Raw genomic sequence first — 22,410 nt, forward strand, 5'->3', positions numbered from 1 at the left:
TCCCACATGGTGTGATGTGTGTGCATTGGATGGTTAGGGAGCCCCTCCAGCCCAGGCTGGGCCAGCAGACGGCTCTGTTTCCTGGCCCGGCTTCCTCCATCACAGCATTTTGGTTGGTTGCAGGGCAGCATTTGGGTACCGGGAGCATGACAGTCCTGCTGAGGCCCTCCCAGGAAGGCTCCGTTGGCTCACCCCTGGCTTCTCCCACTCAGGTTCCCCCCTGGGGCCAGCCTCATGGAGCGGATCCAGGCCATCGCCCAGAACGTCTCGGACATTGCCGTGAAGGTGGACCAGATCCTGCGCCACAGCCTGCTCCTGCACAGCAAGGGTGGGGGCCAGGGGGCACCCCTCTCCCCTCAGGAGGCCTGTGTCGTGGGTGGGACGTCTGGGATGGGGCCCTGACTTCTCCCCACAGCAGCTCCCCTGGCTCCTCAGGGCCCTGCTTCAGGCTCTCAATGGGGTGACTTGGAGTTCACCCCATGCCCACCTGGCATGAGGGTGCTGAGGACAATGGAGGTCCCTGGAGACCTGGGTGGCCCCTTTGTTCCTCTTGATGTGGGAGCAGCAGGCTGGGGGCTGCAGGCCCTGCCTCTGCTCCCCTCAAAAAGTTGGCGGTACGTGAGGTCTGCCCATCCAGGCAGCTGGTTCATAGCCATTCAAGCCAGCTCCTCACTGATTCTGAACCTCCTAAGGTGGGTGGGTACGGTGGCAGAGGGGGGCAACCCAGGCCTGGGGACCCCTCGGCCGTGGCCTTTTGGGTGAGAAAGCTCAGGGGGGAGCAGTGTGCTCTCCTGCCCTTGCCCTGCCCACCCTGGACCAACCCACTCCTCGCTCTCCACCGGGCTCCTCCCCGGACCCATGGCCTCAGCAAGTTGGCCTTCTCTCCCTGCAGTGTCTGAAGGCCGGCGGGACCAGTGTGAGGCGCCCAGTGACCCCAAGTTCCCTGACTGCTCGGGGAAGGTGGAGGTGAGTCCTGGAGCTGAGGGTGGGGGTGACCAGGAGGGGTGGGCTCCTCCTCAGGGGCCGTGCCCCAGACTGCCTCCGGGACTCCACTCCTGGCAGGGATATCCGCTAGTGAGGGTCTCTCTGCCCCGGACCCTGACCCTGGCACTAACTGGCAGAGGCTGACCTCCAGGAAACAGCCTCTCTGCTTGGGCCATCTGCCTGGCCCTCCTGCTCAGGTTGCCCAGGATAAGTCAAGTTTCAGGGTTTTCAGTACTTTCTTACAGTAAAAGAACTGTTAAATATGTGTGCACCACCACCCAGCCTGCCTCCTGACAAATTCAGACAAGGAGTAGACTCAGTCTCTGTCCGCATCCTCCTGGCCCAGCCAACCAGCTGGGCTGAGAGCCCCTCCCACCCCACCTCTGGCTGCGTGAAGTCTGTCCATCCAGGGAGCCAGTCCACAGGCGTCAAAGCCAGCTCCTGCTGGTTCTGAACTCTCCGAGAGGGGCGGAGGGGCGGTACTGCACACCTCTCCCTAGGTGACCACGGGGAATCACAGTGGGTGGGTCCTACCCTGGTCCCAGCTCTTGCACCCTCAGAGGCTGCTCCCACGCTTGGCCTCAGCTGAGTCCTGTCCTCAGTAACGGGAGTGGGCAGCAGAAGGAGAGGTATACCAGCCGGGCCCCGTGCTGCTGCCCCCCCGCTGTTTGCCCCAGAGCTTTGCCCGCATGTGCCCTGACCTGTCTTCGTTCTCCGGAGTCCTCCTCTTTCCGGGCCTGGGGGATAGTGGTCCTGCCCTGCCTTCCCTGAGGCCCTGGGACCCTGGTCCAGTCTTTCTTCTCTGCTGCTGGCCCTTGCTGCATCTTTACAGTGGGCCTGAGAAGCCCCCTCCAGAAGGACCTCATTGTCCCCAGGGACATGCATGCAGGGGGCCCATCAAGGGTGTGGGTGGGGCTGGCGACAGCTCCCTGGCCCAGACTGGCCCTCTCTGCAGTGGATGCGCGCCCGCTGGACCTCTGACCCCTGCTACGCCTTCTTTGGGGTGGACGGCACCGAGTGTTCCTTCCTCGTCTACCTCAGTGAGGTCGAGTGGTTTTGCCCCCCGCTGCCCTGGAGGAACCGGACGGCCACCCAGACAGCCCTCAAGCCTCTCCCCAAAGTCCAGGTGGGCCTGGGAGGCGGATGGGCCAGTGAGGGGCTGGTGGACAGATCTGCTGGCATCCCCGGGTGGGACATCCTTCGGGGAAGCTGGGAGAACGCTTAGTCCCCCAGTCAAAGGAGGCTGCCAGCTCTGCTGGTGGGTGGGCAGGTCCTACAGTGCCCGTCCCACCTTCTGGGGATGCTGCAAAGCTGGGCCTTCGTGAGGGGCAAGCTGGGGCCTGGAGGCACCCCTTCAGTGGACTAAAATAATAGTGGTAATAGCTGTCACTTATTGAGGGCTTCCTGTGTGCCTGACACTGTATGTACTTCAATCTCCCAGCAGTCCGTATGCGATCGTATTTGACAGATGATGAGTCTGACGTCTAGATGGTTGAGTTAACTTGTTCAAGGCATGCAGTTATTCTGCCTCCCCTGAAAGGTGGCCTGACCTCCCTGCTGTCCGAGCCCTGGCTCTGACCACTACACTGACTGCCTCCTTGTAGCAGCTGGGATCCCTGGGACCATCATGACTGACCACCTCCAGAAGGGCTCAGGACAGGAGGCTGATCAGAGCTGAGCGGGACAGACCACCTTGGCTGGGGGGGGGTGAGAGCAGGGCTCCCCAACTGTGGGGGCTGGTGGGCCTCTTAGAAAGGGCCGGAGAAGCCAGAGCAGGCCCCAGCCTCATGGGGAGGGTGCCAGCCCCTGTCTCCAGGGCAGTGGGTGACGGCGGTGGCACGGCTGCAGGTCTGAGGGTTCGACAACTGAGGCCTGCGCTCCCCTTCAGGCAGTTTTCCGGAGCAACCTGTCCCACCTCCTGGAGCTGATGGGCAGTGGGAAGGAGTCTCTCATCTTCATGAAGAAGCGGACCAAGCGGCTCACGGCCCAGTGGGCGGTGGCCGCCCAGCGCCTGTCACAGAAGCTGGGGGCTGTCCAGAGGGACCAGAAGCAGGTACTTACCTTCTCCTTGCGTTTGGGCAGCTGAGCTCAGAGAGCTTAGGAAACTAGCTCAGGGCCCCTGGCTTCCAGGTGGGCACTGGGTCTGCCCTTGGAAGAGTTTTATTGAATTTACTTGTGTTTGAGCAGGGTGGGGGGAGGCAGGCTCAGCATAGATGAATGTGGTGGTCCCTGGCTCTTTTCACGTTTGGGGCAGAATAACAAGCCCTCTCCGCTCCATTAGGGGTCCTGCATTCTGTAGACGTTTGTTCTTGTTAAGCAGAAAAGTCATGGCACTTATCTGGGATGTTGGGATTAATGTAGCCTGTTTGGGGGAGATTCATTGGTTCCTCTGTGCATCCGTCCGTCCATCCATCCAGTACTGTCTTGGCTCTCACATCACCTGTTTGTTTCTTTCAGAGCCCCTACCATTTCATGAGACTGTCTCTTGTCTGTGTTTACTGTTGTCCTCCTCTTCCATCTGAACGTAAGAGCCTCGAGGGCAGGATGTGACCGTCTTGTTCACCTGTGTCCCCAGGGCTGTCACTCTGCCTCTTGGTTCCCCCCCGGTGCTCTGGTGCCAGAAAGCGCCTGCCCAGGCACAGCCTGGAGGCAGCATCTGCTGCTGGCTGGGTCACCCTGGGGGTGGCAGGGCTGAGTGCCGCTGCTCCTCCACGCTGACCCGCTGTGTCCCCCCCAGATCCTCGTCCACATCGGCTTCCTGACGGAGGAGTCTGGGGATGTGTTCAGCCCGAGGGTGCTGAAGGGAGGGCCTCTGGGGGAGATGGTGCAGTGGGCAGACATCCTGGCCGCTCTCTACGTCCTGGGCCACGGCCTGCGGATCACGGTGTCCCTGAAGGAGCTGCAGAGGTGAGTGCTGGGTGGAGGGAGAGGGAGAAGGGGGCCCTGTCCCCCGGGGGCCCCTGCTCCACCTGCAGGTCCCTGGGAAGCTTCCTGGTGTGCTGTTGGATAGCGACATTCCTCATTTCCTCCTCCAGCTGCTCAGTCTGCCTCCCACCCACCCCCTCCTCCTCTGCGCTGGTCGTGTTTGGGAGGCACCAAGGAAGTGAATTTGCATGGTGCTGTTCAAACAGGGTCCTGTTCTCCATCCTGGGGCCCATGGGGGCCCTGACGTTTGCTCTCAGGGGCTGACAGATGTTGCTTATGGAATTGAGCCGCATCACACAGATGGGGTCCCCTCTGTCTGCCATCCTGGTCGGCTGGGTGCAGCCTCGGGGTTTCACTTCCGGAACTGGGCTCCTTCCTGGGCCTATTCTGGGGGCTGGGGGCCAGAAAGACCTGGAAGGTGGTGAGGTGGCTGGTGATGCCTTCTGCTTCCCCAGTGCTTGCCTTCGCAGGGTCCCTCTGATGCTGTTGGGGGGGACACTTGTGGTTAGGGGGGCTAGGATTGTGTGTGTGCGCTAGAATGATGGGGTTTATTTTCACTACTGTATCTGTGGGCTGTAGAAGTACATATGCTTTTTCTTCTTTTATTTATTAATATTTATTATATGATATTTGATATATACAAAAATATACATAGCATGTGTTATGAAGCACGAGACTAGCGTGCTCTCCCGTGATTCCACCATCCACCGTGAGAATGAGAACATGACCAGGACGCTTGTGTCCGCCTGGATGCGCTCTCGCCCATCCCTCTGCCTCCCCCTTGAGGAAACCTATAACTTGGATTTTGTTTTTATCACTCCTTTGCTTTTTTTAAAAAATTAGTTTTTCCCATACTCCTGCTTCCATAAACAATATATAACTTAGTTTTATTTTGTTTTGGTTTTGCAGCTCTGTAAAAATGGCATCTGTCATGTGTAGTCTCCGAGACTTGCTTTCTTCACCCATGATTATGTTTCAAAGATTTACCCACGTTATTGCATGCAACTCTCTTTCATTCATTTCCACTCCTGTCTGATATTCCATTATGTGGCTGCACTATAATTATTTATCAATTTTTCCTGTGTAGATTTTTTTTCCCTATTTTTACAAGTTATTTTGGATGATGCTGTGGCGGACATTCTTGTACATGTCACCTGGTGTACCTGGGTCAGACTTTCTCTTGGGTCTAAACTTAGATGCACAACTGTTGGGACTTGGGGCGTGTAAAGATTCACCTTTACAAGATAATGCCCATTGTTTCTCTAAGTGGTTGCACTGATTCACTCCCGCCCGGCGTAGGTTCCCAGTGGGCCGTGTTCTCACCCACACTTCGTGATGTCAGCCTCCCTAATTGAGGGTGGGAAGTGGATCCTGATGTCTCGTTGTGGTTTTAACGTGATTTCCCCAACAACTAATGCAGCCAAGCATCCTGTCCTGTTTGTCTCTCCTTCCTTCCTTCCTCTTGATGAAATGCCATGTTTCATGTCATTTGCCCATTTTTCTGCTGGATGATTTATCTTTTCCCTATTGAGTTGTCAGAGTTCTTTGTATATTATGGGTATAAATGCTGTCTGAGTTATATGTGTTTAAAAATACTCTGATTTGTGGCTTGTCATTGTAATTCTTTATTTTTTTTATTTTTTGGAGGAACAGAAGGTCTTAATTTTAATGTAATCAATGTCATCCATCTTTTTCTTTCTGGTTAGGGGTTTTGCGCTTGGTGGATTTCTATTCCTTCTTTCCACTGGCATCTGGATGAGACTGGCATCTGGATGAGACTGTTCTAACTTCACCCCAGGGCATAACTAAAGAAGGTCACCTAGTTATTTGCCTGCGGATTGACTTTTCTTCATCAGCCCATTAACTTACTCTTAGGTGGTTTTCAAGCTAAAATGTGATTCCTGTTCAAAGCCCACCCACCATCTTGGTGGTCTGTGGATTCTGGCTGTCTCTTTCTTTCTGATCGGCACCAATGCTGATGCTCCGTAGCACAGGAGTGTTGCTGATGGGGACACAGCCATCAACCATCTTAGTCACTTAGGTCTTGGGCAGCTTCTTAGCCTCTGCAGTTTTTCCCTGCGACTTGGAATCTGCCAGTAACCCAGTCTACGCTTTCCATGACCTCAACCAGAGGGAGGTACCTGGACCAGCCTTATTGAGTGCGGGGGGCGGGGGGGGGCGGGGGGAGGAGGTGAGACTGGATTGTGCTGGGAGGCCGCTAAACGACCTAGTGATTTGAAGACTTTCACCCTCGTGGTTTGCAATTCACACCAGTGAATCATTCTGTTGAGTTGATGCGCTTGTCTGCAGCGGGCCTAGTAAAGGTGAAAAGTGTCTTCAAGGAGGATCAGTGCGTGTAAGTGGAGACGTGGAACGTGGTCCATTTTGAAGAGGAGGAAGGTGACAGGGACTAATGAGGGGGCTGCACGGTTGTGGCAGCCTTGGGAAGCACAGTTCCAGGTGGGGGGCAGGGGGTTTTGGGGAAAAAGATGCCACTTGAGATAGAGCCTCCACCCTACCCCATCTGGCCAAATGTCACCTGGGCTGGGAGCTGTCCCCGAGAGCTGGTGCTGAACCTGCAGACCAGCTACCCAGCACTGGGAGAGGGAGCCAGTGCGTCTCAAACTCTGGCTCTCACCCCCATGGCATTTTGTTGTCAGATTCAGCCGTGTGAGTTGTGCAGACCCCTTCAGAGCCGGGTGTGCCCTCTCACTGCCCGCCACCGCACACTGCTGCTCACCATGCTGTGCCCACTCCTGGCTCCCTCTGAACAGAGAGCTCAGGAGATGCATCAACACTCTCTGTGGAGCAGAATGCTGCAGAGGCAGCTAACGCTTGTAAATAATGAAAAGAGGCACCCTTTGCCTGGCCTCGAGGCTTCCTACAGGAATTTCAGATGGGGCAGGGATGAGAGGAGGAAGGAGAAAAGGGACCCGGTGTGTGGGAAGCCAAAGTCTTGGGCAACTTACGGATGGCACGGTGAGTGGCTGTGGGTTGTCACGGGCCAGACCTGCATAAGGCAGAGCAGCAAGCACGTGTCTGTGGACCTTTGTCTTGGGTCTCTAGAGACCCCAAGATGCAGTGGGAAGAATCCTGGGGATGGGCGCTGGCCGGAGCCCTCATCCCAGGCTCTGCCACACATCAGGTCCCCTGAGAGTGTGGAGCATCTTTCTAACAGCATCACTGACACCTCGCCCGGCCTCAAAGTTAGATGAATTCAAGTTTATGAAACAGCATTCAGCTTGATTCCTCCCTTCTGACTGTGCTGCTTCTGGGGCCAGAGAGGTGAGAACTTCCTTCCTTTATTGCTCCCTCAGGGAACAGGAAGGCTTCTCCCCCGCATTTGTGACAGCCCAATACCACACTTAGAGAATCATGCATCCATGAGAGAGCAGGTATTTGACAAGTCTCCGTAAGAGTCAGAAGTTTCACTCAGTTATCCTGCTTCTCAGCCTACCCTGGGGTGTCTCCTCTCTTGACCTTCACCCTGAGTCCTTACCTGCCCAAAGGACTTTCTTCTCCTCTGACCACTTGTTGGGTGTGACTCTGAGCCTGTGGTTGGTGAGGCTGCCATTGGCCATCACAGGGCCACAGCAGTGAAGATGAGGGTCACTGCACTGGGGGGCCCTGAAGGCGAGGCCCTGGTGGAAAGTACCAAGATCAGAAATACCCCTCTGCTGCCATCTCTTTCACTACACACATGCACCCACGTGCATGCACATGTGTGCACATGCATGCATGCCCCTGTGCAGAACCATGTGTGTACACCCACGTGTGTGCAAACATGCTTATGCATGTATGCCCTGTGCCTATCCCATGCGTGCGCACACACAAATGCACATCCCTGCACACAAGTGTATGCACACGTGTGCACACACACACACATTCAATCCAAATCTTTGCACCAGCATGTCGCTTTCTGCCAGGCTCGTGCAAATCTGAAATTCCCAGAAGCAGGGGCTCCGGGAGAGGTCGCTGCATCTGTGATTTGCAGTCCATTAAATGGGCGGGCTCAGGGCTCTGCCTCGGTGCCCTGTGGGGTGTATGTGTGAGCGACGCTCTTGCTCAGACAGGGCAGAGCTGTGTAAACAGCCCGGACACCTCAGGGAACAGCCTCAGGAAGGTGCTCTCTGAATCTGTGACTAGATACAATTTTAAAACCACTAAAAGAATAAAAATAAACAGAAGAAAACCAACTTCCCCAGGAGACATAACACAGTTATGTCCACAAAATTAACAGCATCAGCTGTGGCTGGAATACGTTTCAGGTGGGGATTCTTAACCCTGGCCACGGCAGAACGAGCTCAGAAACAGGCCGACATTCGGGCCCCGCTCTGGGCGTCTCTGATTTAATTGGTCTGGGTGGGGGCCAAGTAGCAGTTTTCAAAGTTTGCTGGTCATCTGATGAGCAGTGAGGGTTGAGAAGTGGAAAAATTGCGACTGTGGCTTTTCTAAGCACTCCCCCCTTACACACACACACACACACAGCGTCCGGGAGAGGGGGTAGCTGTGGGGTTGGGACATTGTAGAATGTGTGGCTGGCCTTCATGGCTTGTTCTGTGTCCCCAGCATAGGTCCTGAGGGGCAGGATTAGGTCCTGGGATGGGGGTTCAGGACCTGAGAGATCTGTAGAAAGAGTGTTCGGATTCCTCCTGAGCCCACAGGTGCGCACCTGAAAGCACCAGCGCTACCTTTGGTTGCAGGGGTGAGGGCCCAGTGGAAGGGTGGGTCAAGGAAGCACCCTTGGAGGTGGCCCAGACAGTGGGGCCTCTTGTGCCCCACTCTGGGCATCAGGTGGGAATCTGCTGACCTCGAGTGTAGTTTGAGCCATGCCATTTCTTTCTTTCTTTTGTTTTTTTTTGTGAGGAAGATTTGCCCTGAGCCAACATCTGTGCCAATCTTCCTCTATTTTGTATGTGGGACACCGCCACAGCATGGCTGGATGAGTGGTGTATAGGTCTGTGCCTGGGATCTGAACCCATGAACCCCGGGCTGCCAAAGCAGAGCATACGACCTTAACACTACACCTCCAGGCCGGCCTCTACAGCGTTTCTTGATGTGCTTTTCTCTGTGACGGCTGTGGGCCAGGGCCATGAGCTCCCGGAGCTCACTGTCTGCCAGGACCACCCTGACGCTACATAAGTACAGCGGAGATGTGAATGCAGGCGTATACCAGTATGCTGGGGCTGCTGTAACAAAGTACCACAGGTGGGCCGGCTGAAACAGTATTTACCGCCTCCCGTTCCGGAAGCCGGAAGTACAGGAGCAGGGGTCTCGTCAGGCAGGGTTGGTTCCTGCGAGGAGACTGTCTCAGGCCTCTCCCCAGGCTTCTGGTGTTTTGTGGGTGATCATTGGCTTGTAGCAGCATCACCCTGATCTCTGCCTTCATCTGCACATGGCCTTCTCTCTGTGTGCGTGTCTGTGTCTGCATTTCCCCTTTTTATAAGCGCTCCCGTCATATTGGATTCGGATCCACCCTAATGACCTCTTTCCACTTGATTTCCCTTATAAAGACCCTCTCTCCAAAGCTCGAATTCCGAGGTACTGAGGGTTAGGACTCCAACATATGATTTGGGGGGACACAGTGCAACGCATAACAAGATGGTGACCGTTGGAACCTGGAAAGGTGTCGTGGGCAGAAACACCACTGAATATACGCATGGCGTTGCCTGGGTTCTGCAGGAGGAGGCAGGATCACCCGGGGGCCTCGCCTGCCAGCCTTGGGGAGCCATTCCAAGCAAGCAGTACCAGGTTAACTTGAAAGTAGGTCAATGAGATGTGAAGGTAATCCGAATTCTGACAGTCGCAGCTTGGCTCCTGCAGCAGAAACGTCTCCCTGGGCCGGCGACATGACCTGTGTGGGGAAGGCAGCAGGACAAAGACACTGCTTGGACGTTGTTGTAGTTTATTCACAGATGTTCCTGGCAGATGTCTCGGCCACTGACTAGGCAACAAGGCTGGACCGATGAGCCGCCTTTCTCTGCCCCTCGTGTTTTGGTGTTTTCATTAACCGGCTCACCGGAGTGATGTCTGGGGCAGTGCACAGAATCCACATCTGCCTTTGCTGCTGCAAGACGTTTCCAGAGTGAGAGAGGTGGCGTTCGGGAACAGTGCACTCTGTGACGAGCCTGCAGCGAGGTGATGTCAGACGTCCCTGCCCGCGCCCTGCCGCGTGCACAGGTGGGAAGCTGAGGCAAGGCCAGAGGCCCCATTGGCTGCACCCCGAGTCGTCCTCGTGAATGCCCGGATCCACAATGGGCATTTTAAAGTTCAGCCTTTCCCTTCCCGCCTGCCCGGAATTGGCTGTGCTCATCAATTTTATTTGCGTAATTTCAAGCATCATTAATAGTACATGGCATGAGGAAAAATTACTGAGCTCTTCCTCCATCCACGAGTGAAATTGGGTTTAGTAGAAAATTAGTTGACTTAACTGGCAAATGATGAAAGCTGAGAGGAGAATGTTAAAGGAGGATGAGGAGGGGAACGCTTGGCTGTCAAGCACGCGGCCCAGGCAGAAATCTGTCTCCTGGCCCTCTTGCTTGTTCCGTGTTTGTTCTAGGGAAATACCAGGGAGGGTCCTGGAGAATGATGAAAGTGGGGGCCACATCCTGTTCCTCGGGCTCAGCCCAGCTTGACCAAGCTGCGTCCAGCTAAACCATCTCAGGAGCCAGTGCACAAGCCTCAGGGCTTGAAGTCATTTGGATCTGGCTGTGACTGGCTCTGACTGGCCTGAACCAGGCTGAACTAGCCAGCTCAAAGCAGCCACTGGCTGGATGCTGCTGCCACTCTGAGGGGGGAAGAGAAAAGCCTTAGGTTTGGGGGTCCACTTGAGGGAGACCTTGAACTTGAGTTCAGACACTTTGAATTAGAGGTGCCCGTGTGGAGGCAGCCAAGTGATGGGCCCAGGGCTCAGAATGGAGATGGCATCCTGGCAGCCGATGGTGAGTGAGCACAAGTGTGAATGAAATTGCCCAGTGATAGGAAACAAGGCCTGAGAGAAAAGTCTGAAGAAGTGGCAGCCTTTACAGGCCTCTTAGAGGAAGAAGTGCTGGCAGAGAAGACTAAGGAGTGGCCAGGAGGGTATGGAGTCATGGGCACCAGGGAGAAGATGCTTCTAGAAGGAGGGTATGGCCAATGATGTGAAATGCTCATAAAAAGTAAGGAGACTGAGAAATGTCCAACAAAGTTAGCCACTTGGAAGTCATTGTCGACCCTAGACAGAATCATTTTGATTAAGTTGTGGGGGTCAAAAGTCAGAAGTTTGAGGGTTGCAGAATGAGGAGGCTGGTGAGGAAACCAACAGTGAGCTAAGGTGCTTCTCCCAGGAGCTTGTCTGTGAGGGGGAGGGAAAAGGGGACAGGAGTCGGGGGCAGTACAACTATAGGAAGAGGTAGGAGTTTCCTGAGGCTGCGGAAACAAAGTACCGCAAACTAGGCGGCTTACACAGCAGACATTTGTTGTCCTCCAGTTCTGGAGGCCAGAAGTCCAAAGTCAAGGTGTCAGCAGGGCTGGTTCCTTCTGAGGCTGTGAGGGGAAATCTGTTCCAGGCCTCTGCTAGATTCTGGTGGCCTCAGGCATGCTTGGCTTATAGATGGCTGTCTTCTCCTAGTGTCTTCACATCCTCTTCCTTCTGCCTCTGTGTCCACAGTTCCCCTTCTTATAAGGACACCATCGGGGCCAGCCCAGTGGCACAGCGGTTAAGTTCACACATTCCACTTTGGCAGCCCAGGGTTCGTCGGTTCATATCCCGGGTGTGGAACTACGCACCACTTGGCAAGCCATGCTGTGGCAGGTGTCCCACGTATAAAGCAGAGGAAGATGGGCACGGATGCTGGCTCAGGGCCAGTCTTCCTCAGCAAAAAGAGGAGGATTGGCAGTGATGTTAGCTCAGGCTAATCTTCCTAAAGAAAAAGAAAAAGGACACCATCATATCGGATTACAGCCCACTCTAGTGACTTTGTCTTAACTTGATCATCTGCAAAGACCCTATTTCCAAATATAGTCACATTCACAGGTACTGGGGGATAGGACGTCAACATTTTTGGGGGGGGCTACAATTCAACCTGTAACAGAAAGTATGCTTGTTTATTTTTCATGTTGGGAGAGTTGCAAGCATGTTTAAACGCTGGTGTAAAGGAGGCAGAAATGGGAGCAGTTGAAGATACAGGGAGAAGACAGCATCATGAGTGGTGGCCCGTGAGGGTGGCCCCAGGAGAAGAAGGAAGACAGCAGGATTGGGGGGTTGCTGACGGGCTACAGGGTTGGGGGCAAAGGATTGGGGCATTGACATCCGATGGTTTTATTTTATCGTTGACGTAGGAGGGACGAGCATCTGCTGGGAGTGAGGGGGAGGGGGCAGGAGATGTGAGGAGAGTGGACAACAGTGAAACACACTCCAAAGGCCCCACTGGGTTTGCGGTGTGTTGTCCTCTAAAAGAAAGATTTGAACCACATATGGCAAGATGTTAAGACTTGACAGGCCAGGAAGTGGGCGCACAGGTATTGATTCTATCATTATATTATTTTCTATAATTGTCTGGATGCTTGAAATCTTCTATAATACATAAAGTACATAGATCAGAACAAGAGAAGGGAGAGCTGCATTGAGCGGTCGCTTGGTGCTTAGTAGACTTGTGAACAGAGGCTCCCGCCCCCATCCCAAGAGGAGGATGAGAGGCCAATGGTTAATTTACACTGAAAAACTGCACCCCCTCGACCTTCTCCTTTGCCATTCTCCTTCCTTGGGCTCCAAGAAAGGATTTTAATCTCCTGTGTAGCGGGATCACGTTCAGCACAGCTGAACACCGTGGAAGATCTGCCGCCTCTGCTGCTGGGGGTCTGGAGCTGCCCTGGTCCCTGCTCTGGTCCCTGCCCTTCATCCTTCCTTGGGATCCAGGAGGGACAGCTCCTTGCTAGGCCAGCCCCCACCTCCCACTCCATGCACACTGAGACTCGGCTAGCGCAGTCTGTTTCTTGTAAAGCAAGGCCCCTGACCAAGTCTTGACAGTGGCCAATAAACACGACCTCACGATGCAGTGGCCGTGTTGCCTTTCCCAGTTCTGGCCTGGCCCATGTTGGGGTCGGAGGGCTGCAAAGGAAGAGACATTTAAAGGAAATCGCAGGCTCCCATGAAAGGTTTATGCAACCCAAGTGGGGTGGGAGGGACTTGGAGGAAGTCAAGTAAGAAATGGCGGGGGGGGGGGGGGGGGGGGGGGGGGGTGCGGTGCGGTGCGGCGGTGCTGACCCTGTGGCGCAGCAGTTAAGTGCGCACGTTCCGCTTCTCAGCGGCCCAGGGTTCGCCGGTTCAGATCCCGGGTGCGGACATGGCACCGCTTGGCAAAAGCCATGCTGTGGTAGGTGTCCCACATATAAAGTAGAGGAAGATGGTCATGGATGTCAGCTCAGGGCCAGGCTTCCTCAGCCAAAAGAGGAGGATTGGCAGTAGTTAGCTCAGGGCTAATCTTCCTCAAAAGGAAAAAGAAAAAAAAAGAAATGGGGTGGAGGACTGGTTTCTGAAGGCCCTTGAAGGGTGAGGAGGTGGGATCCATTCGGGGAGGAAGCCTCAGCACGGCTTCAAACCTCAGGGGCCGTGGGTTCTCATAAAGGGAGGTGGGGTCCCGTGTTCCCTCCCCCCAAGTGCACAGCAAGAGGAGGTCTTGTCAAACGGCACCTGGAGAGGAGGAAGGTGGGCCGTGGGACGAACTTCCGGGAGACTGAAAGTGCCCCCGACAAAAAGGGTGAAAGTCCACTGATCTGGCCTCAGAACGAGGACAGGGCTGGCCTGGGACTTTTTTATTCCTGGTGAAGCTGGCGGAATCATAAGATGGTACGAATAACCCCAGTGCTCCTTCCAGCTTTCGTTGAAACCTTAAGGGGTTCTGGTGAAAGCATGGCCTTTTCCTGGGAGCCAGGCTGGTCTTTCCTGAGCGGTTCTGGAGCGGACCCAGGGCCCTTTGCCGTTCCCAGCCGGTACTCGAGGGCTGCGTCCTTCCTTAACCCACATCTCCCACAGGGTTTGTTCTAACGGGGTTGAGAGCAGAGTCCTGCCCATCTGTGTGACCCCAGAGGCCCCTGCATAGGTTGGTTCTCAACCAAGCCTTGTGGGAATGAACAGAAGAGAGAGAGCCCCGGGGAACTGAAAAACCCACAGCCCAGGCCCCACCGAGCTTTGAGGCAGCACCTCTGGGGCCAGGCTGGGCGGCAGGAGCCACGACGTCATCTCGGTGATCCTGACTTTCACCCGAGAACCGCCATCCTCATACGTTTAAAGCACAGCTTGGATGAGAGAAGCCTCGACTCGATTCGTGCTCAGCATCCACAGGCATTTGTTATATAAATCCGGGCTGTCGGCAAGGAGGGAGGAGGCGGGAGACAGCGAAGGGATGTGTTCCCGTTTCTCTTCCCGCAGCAGCAGCATCACGGCTGCCCCCGGGAGCTGGAGGATGAGTCTGTGGATTCATCCAGCTCTCCTGGGAGCGGCGGTCCTATTCTTAGCTGCATTTGCTTGATAGGAAGGAATGCGGGGAAGGAAGCTCAGCTGTGAACAACCAGCAGCCCCCCACACCCCCCACCCCCACCCCGGTGTGGGGGAGGAGCTGCCCCTGTGTTTGCCCCTTGAGCCCTCGGCCCATGCGCCCTATGGGCCCTTCGGCTGAGGCTGACGCGCGGCTGGAATGTGCTGCCATCTGCTTTTCCCCTGAATTCCCTTTCCCTCTGAGCCCTAACCCCACTGGGGACCTGGCAGTTCTCCCTAGCTGTGGTCGGGACATCTACCTTCTCAGGAGACGAGGGCGGGCCCATCATGACGGCGTCAAAGTCTGCTTCTGTTGGGCACAGGAGTCAGTGCATCCTGGGCAAGAGAAGAAAACGCTGCAAGAGAATAGAATTCCTTCCTCGTTAGTGACCCTAACCTCCCTTCCTCCCTTCCCAAAGCAGCTCGTTAGCCGGCCAGGTAACTCCGCGTTCCTTCTTTATGCCCCGTGCTCTTGGGAAGAGCAGTGCTCTGCTCTAGTGACGGCCGGGGGAGAGGGACGGGAGCCATGCCGTGGTGCTCAGGCGATGAGCACTGGATGGGGTCAGAGGGTGACAGGCCCCCGGGAGACAGAGTGTCCTGGGCTGCCCCAGCCCGTGTGTTCCGAGTAACGAGATGGACCTGGGGAGGCTGGAGTGCCTGGGAGCACTTTACACCTGGAGCCAAAGATCTTTGAGCACTTTGAGAATTCCTTTTAATTAGGTCCTTCCCACACGAAGAACAGAGAGGGAGAGAGAAGAGTTTGTTCCGGAGCTTGAGCACTACCTGGAGAGACTATTTCCAGCCACAGACCCCGGGCGCAGGGAGAAATAAAGCCAGAGAATTTTCAGCCTAGAAGGGAGCGTGGAGATCCATCCCAGCTTCAGGCTCTGGGCGTGGAGGTGGACGCCAGGAAGGTTCTGCGAGTGTGCAAGGCCACCCAGCAACTTCTCGCCACGGCGCACGCCTGGGAACGCTTTTCAGTGTGCCGGAACTCAGCATTTTGATTCCCCAGCTGAGGGAGTTTATTTTCTTATTAAGCGTAGATTTTTTTTTTTTCCCTCCCTGCTTGTCGCATCTAACCATCCTACCTTCTGAAATATTAGCAAAGAGTGACGGACAGGATGTCAGTCCTTCCCCAGATGTTTGCCGAGCCCCCACATTGTGGCCAGCTGGGAGTCCAGGGCAGGGGCCCTGGAGAAGATGGGACGTGGGTGCCCCTGGGAGGTGGGTGCTGGGCATGTCCGGTGGGGCTGGATACAGCCCCTATGAGTGTGGACAGTTTGAGTTTGGCTTTTTTTTTAATTGTAGTAAAATACATGTAAGATGAGATTTGCCATCTTAGCCATTTTAAGTGTCCAGTTCAGTCACATTAAGCACATTCACATTGTTGCGCAACCATCACCACCGTGCATCTCTCCAACTTTTACATCTTCCCAGCTGAACCTGTCGCCACCACTCGCTCACTCCCGCCCCTCCCCCCACAGGTTGGCTTTCATGGGGGTTAATCTGGGTTGGGCGCAGGGGCCAGATGACAACCAGGGGAACTCTAGAGAAGCTCTCTTTCCCTAGGTCACCCCCTTCCCTCAGCCCTGTCATCTGTATTTAGACTCCCACTCCGGTGGCCTGGGGACATTCCGAAATGCATTCCAGCTGTCCAGCCTGTGAAGTCCACGTAAACTCCCGCCCTTCCTCGGCGTTGGTGGGGCAGGTACGGGCCAGGGTGCTGGGTGGGTGTGCCTGAGGCCGCTTCATGCGGAGATGCTGCCTCTCCCCGACTCACTGGCCAGCCCCCCAGAGAGAACTGAGGAACTTGACATTAGAATTCAGAGGGCATCTGGACGAGGGCCTTTGGAGGCGTCAGCACAGAAGGTGGATTGTGCAGCCGAACCTCGCAGGGCACTTTGGCTGAAAGTTGTCAGGAGACAGCGTTTTCAGTTCATGTCCCTGCTCCAGCCAACCACTTAGCGTAAAATTGCCTATAAAAGTGAACTTACATTACAAGTGAGAAAGCTGCAGCCCCTGCCCGTGGCTGACCCTCTGGCTCTCCTCGGGCGAGCTCAGATTCCTTGTGACAAGAGGAAGGAGGCAGCTCCATGGCAGTCTCCTTAAATTGGGAATCTTTGTCCTGGGGCTGGGGAGACCGTGTGGCTCCTCCTGGAAAGGGGACCTGTCGTCTCTGGGCCGGTTGTCTCTCCTCCTCTGCCTCTTGCCTGATGTCGTTTCAGACTTGGACCAGGTGCATGTGGCCACTTGTGTCCAATCTAATCAGGATGCTACTCACCCTTGGAGGGGCCGGGAGCTCGACAACCCTCGGAGATGCCCATTGTCCTTGGGCGCCTCTCCTCTCCTGCCTCCTCTTTCCTACTAAGCCTTTCTTGACCAAATCTTCAACCTTTAAACCGTGTCTTCCTCAAGGGTTCACTGGGCTCATGGGTTAGTTTATTCGTTCATGAACATAATGGATACATATTTGAGGCTGATTCTGTCCCGGCTCTGGGCTTTCAAAGATGACCTGGCCCGGCTCTCAGGGGGCCCCAGTGACGAGCAGGTGACTCAGGATGGTGCAGAGGGAGCACTGGCTGCTGGGAGAGGGGTTCCTTACTCCGTCCATGGGTCCAAGGAAGGCTTCCTGGAGGAGGAGGCGAGGTTTGAGTTAGGATCAGGAAATGAGAAATCTTCTGGAAAGGATCAGAACCCAGGGGCAATGTGACCAAGTTTATACTGTGGAAAGATCTCTCTAGAAAAGAGGCAGGCAAGACTGGAGGAAGGCAGAACAGAGAGGATATGATCTCAAGATTATAGGTGAGAAGTGACGGGGCTTTAAGTGGGGGGGGGGGGTTGGGGGGCCGGTTAAAAAGGAGCTGCCAGACTCAGAAATTCAGAAGGAGGAACTGATGACTAAAAGTAATAATAATTCGTGGGACTTCCACTCCCCTGGCCTCACTTAATCCTACCAAGAACCCTGCAAGGCAGCCATTTTTATTTGTCTTTGGCTGATGAGAAAAATGAAATTCTTAGAGGCTCCTGACTCGTCCAAGGTTAGAAGCAAGACTGGGGCTGGAGCCGAATTTCTGTTGGCAACCCCAGGGTTCCGATTTTGGGGATGTCACTGTGGTCCGACCATCCCCTCTTGTCCTGTCTGACGTCCAGTGGGCAGGAGAAGGCCGGAGAGCTTGGCTTGGGGGAGTGTGGTCTCTGGAGCCCAACTGCTTGGGTTTCAATCCCAGCTCTGCTGCTTCCTGACTGTGTGATCCTGGGTAAATTACTAAACCTCTCTGTTTCCTAATCTGTAAAGAGGGGAGCAGGATGAGAATGGGTCTGGTCTCGCAGGGCTGTTACCCGGATGACAGGAGTTGATGAATCAATAAGTTGAAAGTATGTGGAATGGTGCCTGTGTTCAAAACGTTAGCCATGAAGATGAAGAGGATGGGACCCGGCCTAGAACATCCGTGTGCGGTCTTTCTCCCAGGAGAGAGCTGTGACTTGCTCATCTGACCTCTCAGTGGCCCTCCTGGTGCCTGGGGCTGGGGAAAGGGGTGTGATCGGTGTTGGGGCAACAAAAGGAGGCCCCCGTGACTTTGTTGGCACCACACATGGCCACAGAGGGACCCCATGTTGCCTGGCAACCAACCAAAAAGGCAATGTGGGGAGTCAGTCCTACTCCTGGGCAGGTAGCCACAGTCAGACCCACCTACCGTTTATATTTTCAGAGCTGTTAATTCGTCCTTCCAGACCCAGATTCCAGGCGGGAGGAGCAGCCACCCCCTTCCTCGTTTCTGCAGGGAAGCCATAGAGGGATCATGGCTTTGTCAGTCTGTCTGTGTTCTCAATTGAGAGGAGCGAGGCGGGGAGAGGGAAGGGGGGGGGGGCTACCTGGAGCTTCTGACACCTGGGACGCAATGATGCTTCTTACCGGAGGAGTTTGGGGGTGAGAGAGCCATGCTTGGAGGAAAACAACAGGGACGTCCTACAGCCTAGGATGCAAAATCCGCCCGACACTTGAAAATACCACCAAGCATTTCACGGAGCCTCCAGGTTGCGGGAGCTGTTTCCTGTGATGGCTCCAGACCCCTGGGGTCTGTGCTCATACTCCTTGGCTTTCTGGGCATTTCGACAAAAAAGCTTTAGACGTGTGCCTGCCTTCGAAGCCCTGGCCTTGAGACCCCTGCATGGCGGTTCACTTGGAAAGAAGGGAGTCACTGGAGGGCTGGCTGGATGGATCGGGGAGCCCTTGGCCATTTTTAATTTTAGACATAAGAAATGAGGAGAGAGTGGTTATTAGATCTTTGCACTCCCCTCTGCACTTAGCGGCCGAGGTTCTAACGTAGCGAGGGGAGCCCGGTGGGGGAAGCTGAGTTGACCGGCGCACTGGTTGGTGGGAGCAGGCACAGAGAAAGCCCCCCTGCGGCCCCTCTCTGCAGGGCACGGGGACCTGACGCTTCCATCCCCCTGGCATGCAGCTTCCTCCCCCCCGACCCCCAGTCGTCTCTACTGTAAACCTCGTTGGAAAGTCCCCGCTGTGCGCTGTGCTCATGGGTCGGGGTACACAGCGCCCCCACCCCAACTCCTGATGGTGACAGGCTGAGCGTGAGCAAGGAGCACAAAGCCATCCAGGCGGCGCTTCTCCACCTGGCTCAAAGTGTCTCAGGGAGCCCGAAATATGACCCAGGGACAGGTGGATGGTGGCCCTTTGCCGCTGATGAGCCAGTGAACTTGTCAAAGCTCGCACGCAATCTCCCACCCGAGTCTGCTGGTTGTGGCATGGATCCCCGAAGGGGCTCGCTGGGACGCCTTCAAGGGAGGTGGGAACTGGGGGAGTCAGGCTGCTGTGCAGCCCCCAGAGAAAGGGGGGCTGCTCTCGGGGGCCGACACCACTGCCTGCCGGACTCAGGGGCTCTGTACAGGCTTTCGGAGGGAGCGAGCCAACCGCCTCCTCACCTCCTGCAGCGGGTGTGCGGTCGGGCAGAGCGGAGCCTCCTGAGTGGCGCGCAGGGGCCCTGGGCAAAGGCGTTTACGCTGCGGGTGCCTGGTGGGGGGCTTCCAGCCCGTCTCCAGGGAGGCAGACCGAGCAGACGTGCCGATTCTGGAGGGGGCCATGAGGCTCCAGTGAGATGTCCCATGGGCTCCAGCACGGGGTCCGCAGAGGCAGCCCTGGCCCGGATGAAACCTGCGTGTGGGTGACCCAGCAGCAGCGTCCGCCCATGAGGCAGGGCTGGGCAGCTCTGAGGGCAGGAAGCCGGTTGGCAGCGGGACTTTATCTGCTGAGGCAGGAGCCTTGGGACCCTTCGGCTCCAGACACTGATGCTGTGCCAAGGGCCAGAGCGGGCCTTCCTGGCGCTTTGTGAACGTTGGTTGGATAAAGGTGCTGCCTCTGGGTGGACACAGCCCTGAAGGGAGCACATTTGTGTGAATTAGCAAAAGCCGCCCCTTCCACCTGGCAGGGAGCCCAGGCCAGTGCACGGCTTGGCAAGTAGGATCTCAGTCCCACTTGCCCCTCATTGGAGTCTCTTGTGCCATGAAAAACCTACACAAGAGTACACGGCCGCCCTGTTTGCTTCCTCCCGAGAATCTGCCAATACTCATGCACCAGCCTCACTTTCCTTTCGGCACCCCTCCCTGTGTGTCATCAGGGTGGGCTCTAGGTCCCCCAAACGCAGGGGTGATGGGGACCATGGGTTTCTGCTGCCTGTGGGTCCCTCTTGGGGCTCAGACTCTGAAGGGCTCTTCTCTCAGTAACTTAGGGGTGCCGCCAGGCCGGGGGAACTGTCCGCTCACCGTGCCGCTGCCTTTCGACCTCATCTACACCGACTACCACGGCCTGCAGCAGATGAAGCAGCACATGGGACTCTCCTTCAAGAAGTACCGGTGAGGGGACAGTGGAGGGCAGTGGCACATGCAGCAGCCCCCGACCCGGCCTGAGCCCCACCCCCTCGTGCCCGCTGGTCCCCAGGTGGGAGAATTGTGTTGTCCCCGGTCTGCCATGGAGGGAGGCTCTCCCCACCCTCGGCCCTCCGCCCTCCCCACCACCTTCCTTCTCCCACCAGCTCTGCCTCCTGGCCAGCTCGGTGACAATTAATAAGCCACAGCGAGTCGCTCCACTGCCCCGCTGTGCGTGGCAGGCCAGGGAGCGAGTGTCAGAGATCGCCTAGATGGGGGGTGGGGGAGCAATTGCAGGAAGGAATAGGACAGGTGACCGGGCATGACCTGTGCTATGTGGGGGCCCAGCACCCCTCCCCCCTCCCTTTCTCCTCCCCCACCCCTCCTGGTCTGGAGGAAGGCCAATGCCATCGCTCCGGTCTCTGCAGCCGGCAGATGCAGGGCTTAATTTAGCACAGAGAGCCCTGCTATTTATTACATTTGCTCCAGTCCCATTGACTATCCCACATGATTTTATTAGGGAAAAAAAAGCACCAGGAAGCGTTATTGCTTTTATTATTAATGCATGTTCTCCAGGCACCAGAGCTGCCTCTGCCCGCCCCCTGCCCCTTCTCCGGGGGAATGCTGCCGACCTCAGCAGTCTGTGGACAATTCTGGGTCACCGGGAAGGACTCGGGGTGAGGGAGCTCCTTGTGGGGGGCGTCTGAGTGTCAGCGACTTTCTTCAGGGGCCCACTCCCCGGGGTGTGCCCATCGAGAGCGGCCTCGGATCGCACGGAGCCTCTGTCCAGGTGGGAAGTCCACCTGCAGTGGCCACACTTGCAGAGGAGACTTTGAGGCACCGCCTTCCCTGAGGTGGGCCCGCGGCAGTGGCTAGTCCCCCACCCTGCCCCTCTGCATCTCAGCCCGGGCGGGCCAGGCACGTCGGGGTGTCAGGCCCCTGGGCAGAGGGGCTGTGGACTCAAGCCACTGCCGCTCCCTGCCCAGGAAAGTGCAAATCCTAGAGATGACCCCTGGGGCAGTGGTAGAGACCCCCCCCAAGGCTCCCTTGAGGCGGGGGTAATAACTGATGATGTCTGAGCTAGTCCACGGTTTAGGTGTATCCATACGGCCATGAGACAGCTAGGCTGTTGTTATCCCCACTTGACAGATGGGGAAGCTGACCCAGAGAAGTTAAGGCGCTTGCCTGCAGTCACACAGCCAGGTAGTGTCTGACCCCAACCCTGACCCAGCCAGCGGCCAGTTACAGCACCCCCAGCCTGGCCAGCCCCAGCCCAGCCCAGGGAGATGCTGATAGGGACTGACCCTGGCTCCCGGTCCCCGGGGGGGGGGCAGGTGCCGAATCCGGGTCATCGATACCTTTGGGACGGAACCTGCATACAACCACGAGGAGTACGCCACGCTGCACGGCTACCGAACCAACTGGGGCTACTGGAACCTCAACCCCAAGCAGTTCATGACCATGTTCCGTGAGTGTCCCGGCTGCTGGAGTGGGCCAGCGGGCAGAGGGGCCTCCCCGTGGTTTGCAGGGTGGCACGGGGGAGGCCGGGCCCCGTCTTCCCTCTCTGTCCTCTCCCGGGCCAGGTGGTGCAGGGCTGGGACCCACCCAGGTGTCCGCCTCCCTGGGAGCCTCGTCCCCTTTCAGCCGCTGTGCAGCCACATCGGGAGGCACCCGCTGGGCCCCCAACTCAGGAGAAATGCAGCGACCTTCCCGTCGTGACCCCAGGAGGGTGTGGCCTTTGCCCTCCAGGAACACATGTTGCTCTAGAGAGCCGCTGAGCACACGGTTCCGGAGCTGAGGATCCCATGGCATCCCAGAAAGAGAGGCGTCCCAGAGTGGACTGGAGGAGTTCGGCAGGTGGCAGAGGAGTGGGATGGGCGGGCTTTTCTGAGCGGAGGGGACAGATGCAGTGAAGATGGATGTGGAAAGAACCGGAAGCTTCTGGAAATGCAGGCGCTCCGGTGGGCTCCAACACTGGGCATGGTGGGCTGGGCCCCGTGGAGACCCTCGGATGAAAGGCTTCGGGCGAGGAATCCCGTTAGAGCTGAGCTTTAGCCGTTTGTAATGAGACTCTAACACACGCACACTGAGCCCTCTCGAACACATTGAGC

General features: G+C 56.3%; 1 protein-coding gene across 3 annotated transcripts in view; it reads left to right on the forward strand.

Moving 5' to 3' along the window:
• MGAT5B (alpha-1,6-mannosylglycoprotein 6-beta-N-acetylglucosaminyltransferase B) overlaps window positions 1-22,410 on the forward strand; it is a 75,729-nt gene that overhangs the window by 30,142 nt on the left and 23,177 nt on the right. For all 3 annotated transcript variants that reach the window (XM_044745759.2, XM_070483693.1, XM_070483694.1), the window contains 7 exons: window positions 213-328; window positions 893-966; window positions 1,940-2,110; window positions 2,873-3,037; window positions 3,722-3,891; window positions 20,156-20,287; window positions 21,634-21,767. In XM_044745759.2, the coding sequence (XP_044601694.1) occupies window positions 213-328; window positions 893-966; window positions 1,940-2,110; window positions 2,873-3,037; window positions 3,722-3,891; window positions 20,156-20,287; window positions 21,634-21,767 (962 nt within the window). The remainder of the gene's footprint in view (window positions 1-212; window positions 329-892; window positions 967-1,939; window positions 2,111-2,872; window positions 3,038-3,721; window positions 3,892-20,155; window positions 20,288-21,633; window positions 21,768-22,410) is intronic.

This window comes from Equus asinus, chromosome 13 (genome assembly GCF_041296235.1).
Source record: "Equus asinus isolate D_3611 breed Donkey chromosome 13, EquAss-T2T_v2, whole genome shotgun sequence".
In the NCBI taxonomy this organism is placed as follows: Eukaryota; Metazoa; Chordata; class Mammalia; order Perissodactyla; family Equidae; genus Equus; species Equus asinus.